At 39.2% G+C, this 7,414-nt stretch overlaps 1 protein-coding gene across 2 annotated transcripts; it reads left to right on the top strand.

Moving 5' to 3' along the window:
• The first annotated feature begins 3,861 nt into the window (after positions 1 to 3,861).
• LOC107733738 (ribose-5-phosphate isomerase-like) lies at positions 3,862 to 7,121 on the top strand. 2 transcript variants are annotated; one of them, XM_016545502.1, is made up of 8 exons: positions 3,862 to 4,051; positions 5,532 to 5,592; positions 5,677 to 5,732; positions 5,812 to 5,871; positions 6,188 to 6,252; positions 6,378 to 6,446; positions 6,700 to 6,864; positions 7,070 to 7,121. In XM_016545502.1, exons 1-7 carry the CDS (start codon positions 3,881 to 3,883, stop codon positions 6,857 to 6,859), a joined length of 642 nt encoding a protein of 213 aa, XP_016400988.1. In that variant the 5' UTR covers positions 3,862 to 3,880; the 3' UTR covers positions 6,860 to 6,864; positions 7,070 to 7,121. The 2 variants fall into 2 exon arrangements, with proteins under 2 accessions (XP_016400988.1, XP_016400987.1); XM_016545501.1 differs by lacking the exon at positions 7,070 to 7,121 and having other exon boundaries at positions 6,700 to 7,007.
• Positions 7,122 to 7,414: the final 293 nt, after the last annotated feature.

Genomic DNA, 7,414 nt, shown 5'->3' with positions numbered 1-7,414 from the left:
ACAGATAGCCTGGGATTACAAAGATTTGTATTTTAAAGAAAACCAGTTCGAAGGGAGCATAATTTGCTTTTTGGGTTCTTAATATGAATTTCGAATGGTATGACAAGATCCATTGTCGAATTGATTTTGTCAAACAGATAAGCTAAATTTGTAAACTGCAATATGTAAAAACTATGGTAAATAAGAGACATGTTTATTGGAAGGATTGTGTGGGTTTGTTTAATAGGGGTATGCTATACACTGAAATCTAGATCATTTCAAGCTGATTGCCAAATAAAGAGATATATTGATACCCATCTGTTTCAGCTCTCCTCTGTTTTCTATTTATGTTGGCTACAGTTGATATACATTGCTAATCACTACAATTTCTTTCTTTCTTTCTTTCTTCCTGCCTTCTGCTGGTCATGTTAAGTAAAGTTATGCATAACAGCATTTGAGATTCTATGGATGGGAATTACTAATTTCCACGAATCGGTTCATTTAAAAAGTTAATTTAAAAAAACTTATTCTAAGATTCTAAGATAGATAGATAGATAGATAGATAGATAGAAAAAATAGTAGTAGTAGTTCCAACCAAGTCATAATACACGCAAGTCATAATACACACCAGCAGTAGCTAATTACAGACCGATCTAGAATCTCCCTTTTCTGTCCAAGATACTAGAAAAGGTACCTTACACTATTATTAATTCATCATTGTCATTAGGATATGTCCCCAAAACCTTCAAACTGGCTGTTATTAAGCCTCTCATCAAAAAACCACAACTTGACCCCAAAGAACTAGTTAATTACAGACCGATCTCGAATCTCCCTTTTCTGTCCAAGATACTAGAAAAGGTAGTATCCTCACAATTATATTCCTTCTTAGAGAAAAATGGTATCTGTGAGGATTTCCAGTCAGGATTTAGACCGTATCATAGTACTGAGACTGCTCTCATTAGAGTTACAAATGACCTGCTCTTATCATCTGATTGTGGTTGTATCTCTCTATTAGTGCTATTGGATCTTAGCGCTGCGTTTGACACTATTGACCACAACATTCTTTTGCATAGACTAGAAAACTTTGTTGGCATTAATGGAAGTGCATTAGCATGGTTCAAATCGTACTTATCTGACCGCCATCAATTCGTAGCAGTGAATGAAGAGGTATCATATCGATCACAAGTGCAGTATGGAGTACCTCAAGGCTCAGTACTAGGGCCATTACTCTTCACGCTTTACATGTTACCCTTGGGAGATATTATCAGGAAACACGGTGTTAGCTTTCACTGTTATGCTGATGATACTCAGCTCTATATTTCTTCGCAGCCCGGCGAAACATACCAATTTGAAAAACTAATGGAATGCATAGTTGATATAAAAACCTGGATGACTAGTAATTTCCTACTGCTAAATTCTGAAAAAACTGAGGTGTTAATTATAGGACCTAAAAACTCTGCATATAATAACCTAGAACACTCCCTAAGACTTGATGGTTGCTCTGTCAATTCTTCGTCATCAGTTAGGAACCTAGGTGTGCTATTTGATAGCAATCTTTCGTTAGAAAGCCACGTTTCTAGCATTTGTAAAACTGCATTTTTCCATCTCAAAAATATATCTAAATTACGACCTATTCTCTCAATGTCAAATGCAGAAATGTTAATCCATGCGTTTATGACCTCAAGGTTAGATTATTGTAATGCTTTATTGGGTGGTTGTTCTGCACGCTTAATAAACAAACTCCAGCTGGTCCAAAATGCAGCAGCTAGAGTTCTTACTAGAACCAGGAAGTATGACCATATTAGCCCGGTTCTGTCAACACTGCACTGGCTACCTATTAAATATCGTATAGATTTTAAAATCTTGCTAATTACTTATAAAGCCCTGAATGGTTTAGCACCTCAGTATTTGAACGAGCTCTTGTGTCCTCCACATCCTCCACATCCGCTGCGTTCTCAAAACTCTGGCAATTTGATAATACCTAGAATATCAAAATGTGGCAGATCCGGCAGATCCTTTTCACAAAGAGTGAAAAATTTAAGGGGGTCTGAATACTTTCCGTACCCACTGTACTTGCTACATCGTTAGAAGAATGGCATCTACGCTAATATTAGTCTGTTTCTTTCTTATTCCGAGGTCACCGTTGCCACCAGATCCAGTCTGTATCCAGATCAGATGGTCACTGCAGTCACCCGGATCCAGTACGTATCCAGGCCAGATGGTGGATCAACACCTAGAGATGACCTCGACAGCCCTGAATGTCAGCGGAAATAAGGACAACAAAATGAGCCCCAGAGACAGATCCCCAGTGAAGACCTTGTCTCCTACAGATGGTGGATCAGCACCTAGAGAGGACCTCTACAGCCCTGAAAGACAGCGGAGACCAGGACAACTAGATGAGCCCCAGATACAGATCCCCTGTAAAGACCTTGTCTCAGACGACCACCGGGACAAGACCACAGGAACCAGATGATTCCTCTGCACAATGTGACTTTGCTGCAGCCTGAAATTGAACTGCTGGTTTGGTCTGGCCAGAGGAGAACCCCCCCCCCGACTAAGCCTGGTTTCTCCTAAGGTTTTTTCTCCATTTTGTCACCGATGGAGTCTTGGTTCCTTGCTGCCTCTGGCTTGCTTAGTTGGGGACACTTAATTTCATTGACTTGATTGCATAGACACTATTTAAACTGAACTGAGCTGGATGATGACATAACTGAATTCAATGATGAACTGCCTTTAACTGAAAATTGAGTGTTTACTATAGTCATTTTGCATTATTGACACACTATTTGACACACTATTTTCCTAATTAATGCTGTACAGTTGCTTTGACATAATCTGTATTGTTAAAAGCGCTATATAAATAAAGGTGACTTGACTTGACAAGCAATTACCAGTGTTCATTGCATTTTATTTTTATTTGCTGCATGCAGCAGCTACATTCGTAGCCTTCGCCTTAATAAAGCTGCTCTAATAGAGGGGTAGCACATCCTGAGTGACAAGCTCATTGCGGCCATCAGGAAGCGCTACCAGCTTAAACAATCAAAGTTTCAATCAGAGGTCAAATTCATGATTATGGTGGGGAATTAATGACAATAGAATGTCAGGAGGCCAGTTTAATGCCTCACCTGAACGATGCTCCTTTTTACAGGTGCCGGTCTAACACTTTATAAAAAGGTTGCTTCTTTTTACACTCTGAAGTCAGATTCCTTATGCTAAGATTTTTGCACCCATATAGGTCAGGGAATGAGCACCCCCTGTTGGCCGGACTAAAACTAGCTCCAGCACCAAGCTAGTTTTTCACAACAGCCTACCAAGCCATCAGAATGTGCTACCAGCTTCAAAAAGAAAACAAAGTCAAATTCGTAACTGAGGTGGGGAATTCATGACAACAGAATGTCAGGAGGCCAGTTTAATGCCTCATCTGCAGGATGATCCTTTTCACAGTCTAAAGTCCGCGTCATTACACTAGGACTTTTGCACCCATTCAAGCCAGGGTTTATGCACCAAGAGCTTGTAACACTCCAAAGAGAAAGGAAAATTTGAAATAGCATCATATGACCCCTTTAAGGCCGAGGTGATAAGCTCGTGGGTGATTCCCGTTTATATCATGAAGCAGAGGTTCAAACTCCAGTCCAAACTCCACTGGCCAAGAGCTTTAGGCTCTGCTCTCACGGAGAATATTTATTTATAATATAGCATATTTTATTTTAGATCAACTAGAAACAATGTTTAACTTATAAAGTCTTATTTTGAAATGTAAGTCAATAATAATTGGCTGAAGCCAGAGCCAATGGTGAAAGTCTTTGCGCGAGGAGCCCCCGCCACATTTTGGAGGTTCTGCCCACTTTTGGAGTTCACGCCCCATTTTGGAGATCTCCGGTCTGTAGTTATACTTGGAGTGATGAGGCCGCGGAGGTGGCTTGAGTTTGCAGTGAGCAGCCACAGATCTCTCCTCCTCTCTCTGCCGGGGAAACACGTGCGGAGCAGCAGCAGTAGGCGGCACCACGGCACTCTCATGGCTGAGGAGGCCAAAAAACTGGCAGCTTATGCAGCTGTGGATAACCACATACAGGTGAGATTGTGTATTTACCTTCGTTGTGACACATTAGCACTACTTACGTTAGTTTAACTGGATAAACGGGCGCATTAAACACTTTGGGAGGCGTGAATGAACATACGTAGCAAAAACGATGCATATCGATGTGTCTCGCGTTATTAAATTACGCGACAACAGACCGACAGTAACGTTGCTGGTGTTTTGTATTTGCTGCCTATGGCTAACTGCTTTGACAGTTACAGTGTATAGTGAGTATCCGCTGTGACACTTCATGCTAGCTGGGATGCTACATGTTAGATTGTAGTGAAGTCAGCTAGTAAGTGAGAATAGCTCAGGTGGCATCAGTCGAGCACCTGTGTTTATTTACGCAGCGGGTTGTTTTACACATACAGTAAGCTAGGTGATATGAGGATGCTAATTCGGCTCAAGTTAAACGTTAAACGATTAGCATATTTGGAAATAGCTACGTGGTCTAATGGGTGCTGTCTGTGCCAGTCGAATGATTGTTAAGATGAATCGATCAGTGGTACAAAGTGGACTAGCAGTTTGAACTTTGAGTTCTGCAAACTTCAGACGTTTGCATGCATACTTTAAAAAACAGACTACCAGAGGCTTGGCTGCGGTGTTGTATTTCCAAAGCAGTGGTCATGGCGTGTTAGAATGAGCCGTTTTAGGGGGGCGTGGCAGAGTCTTAACTTTGATAAAGAATATCTCTTTGGTTTTGAGACTTTAGTCTTTGCAACTTCAGGGATCTTATCTATGCACAATCAGCTTGTAACACTCCAAAGAGAAAGGAAAACTTGAAATCGCATCATATGACCCCTTTAAAATAAAACCGCTCCAATAAACTTGGTTTGGTTACATTTTATGGACATTCTCTAGAAATCGAACCCATGAGCTTTTTGTTTCTAGCGCCACGCTGTACTATTTCAGCTCCAGAAATATTTCCTGAAATATTTCAGCACACAACCCGTTTATCAAACTGCCTTCAGGCAGGCGGTACAGGAGTATACAATCCAGAACCAGCAGATTGAGGAACAGCTTTTACCTACAGGCCATCTGAACTCTAAGCACTCTGTAATGCTCACTACACTCCTTACAAATATGTATACAACACCTATACTTCATGAGGACCTTTTTTTTTTCTTTACAAAGATCATTTGCACTTTAAAAAACAGACTGCACATACTACAAGACTTTAAACATTTTTTTTTTTTGGTTTGTATTATGCACTTATATTGTATTGCACTAAGGTAGAATGCAGGAGCCTCAACCTAAGCATTTCAATGTGCAAATTGTCACTGACATTGTACACATGATAAATAAACTTGAAGGTTAAAGACCTCCTTTACTGACCCTTTGTAGAAAGAAATAATGAATTCAGACCTTACTATCAGTGTTGTGTTTCCCTAATGTGTGACTGTTTTGTTTGGTTATGCTTATATTTGGTTGTACTTATAATTATATAAAATTTGACTTTTCATTTTTCTTTCAGAATAATCAGGTAGTTGGAGTGGGCAGTGGCTCAACTATTGTCTATGCTGTGGACAGGCTGAGTAAGACATTTCATCTAATATTATCCACTCATGCGTCAAACTCTCAACCACGATAATTACTAAAGGATTATGTTTTCTTTCTAGCTGAGAGGGTCAGACAGGAGAAGCTGAATATTGTGTGTGTTCCTACGTCTTTCCAGGTCAGTACAAAACTTCATTTGGAGCTATGACACTAGATAACACCTGTGTTTTTAACTGATTTGAAATGTGTTGATCCAGGCCCGTCAGCTGATTCTACAGCATGGTCTCACTCTGTCTGATTTAGACAGACATCCTGAGGTGAGTTTGGGCTGAGACTGCATGAGGACGGGCAGCTGGAATGGGAAGGAAGACAATAGAAGAGTAAAAAAGATGATTTAGACAACTTAACGGCTCAAATAACACTATAGAATGGACAGATTTAGTAAAACAATGCTATGTTGCACAGGCCAGCTAAATGGATGATTTGACTTTTGATAAAATGTAGTTGGACTGAAATATCAAGTAACAGCTTTTTTGCCAAAGAACTTTACTATGACTGGTTTAATTTATCACGAGTACACTTTTTTTTTTTTTTTTAACAAATAAAAATGATTTATTTTTTTTGGTCTTTTAGCTGGATGTAGCGATTGATGGAGCCGATGAGGTTGATACTGCTTTGACACTGATAAAAGGAGGCGGGTATGATTGGAAAATCTGTTTAATTCAAGTATTTTTTCCATTTCTCTTCATTCTCATTTGTGTATAACCCCCGAGGTGTCATCAAGTCTAGCGTCACGTCCTTTTCTTTTCCTCCCTCAAAATAGAGGATGCTTAACCCAGGAGAAGATTGTGGCTGGCTGTGCCAAACACTTCATTGTCATCGCAGACTATAGGTATGCATGTGGTGTCTAGCAGATCTTTTTATCCAAAGTGACTTCATTCCCGGGAAAGCAACCCACTGCATTGCTAGCACTGGGTGCTATTGTTTGAACTACAATATTTGGTATATATTTAGCATCCCATAATTACTGTTGATCATACTACTGATCACTGCCCAGTGTGTGATCGCTATAATTATATGAGAGAGTCTTCCACTAGAAGTTCAGAAGTGTTTGTATGATGTCATTTTATTACTTGTGTGTGTAGGAAGGACTCGAAGGCCCTGGGGCAGCAGTGGAAGAAAGGTGTGCCGGTGGAGGTCATTCCCATGGCGTATGTGCCTGTGTCCAGAGCCATTGCCCGGCGTTTTGGAGGAGAGGCTGTGCTGAGGATGGCAGTCAGTAAAGCTGTAAGAGAGTCTTACTAATGGATCTTGAATTCCATCCATTTGTGCTATTTACGTTTTTAAGGGTTCTTTTTTTTTTTTTTTACTTCTTATTATAATATACTTCTATTACATTACATGTAAAACAAAATCAATGTCCTGCCCTAAAATACGGACTCCATGATTTCTCTGATTTAATTTGAATAACTCATTCAACCCAAAGAACTTGGTTTATTGTTCTTACTAATGGATCTTGAATTACAGTTGTGTTTTTTTTTTTTTTTTTACTTAATTATATTATTCGTAAAAAATTACAATGTCCTGCCCTAAAATATTAACTCCTTTTTATTTGGTTTTATTTGAATAACCGTATCAACTAAAAGTGCTTGATTTATTATAGAAAATAACTCATTACATTTGTCTTTTCTGCACTATTTGGTGTTATTTGGGGTATTATTATAATATAATATAATAATAATAATAATAATAATATTTTTTGACATGCTCCCTATCTCGACTTGTATTTTTTTCTTCTAAAATCTTACCTTGATTTTCCCAGAAAGTAGCAGTGTTCCTTGCACTTCCTCGTAATCAAAT

Source organism: Sinocyclocheilus rhinocerous, unplaced genomic scaffold (genome assembly GCF_001515625.1).
Source record: "Sinocyclocheilus rhinocerous isolate Xijiao unplaced genomic scaffold, SAMN03320098_v1.1 scaffold789, whole genome shotgun sequence".
Taxonomy (NCBI): Eukaryota; Metazoa; Chordata; class Actinopteri; order Cypriniformes; family Cyprinidae; genus Sinocyclocheilus; species Sinocyclocheilus rhinocerous.
This window is presented reverse-complemented; position numbering and strand designations above follow the sequence as displayed.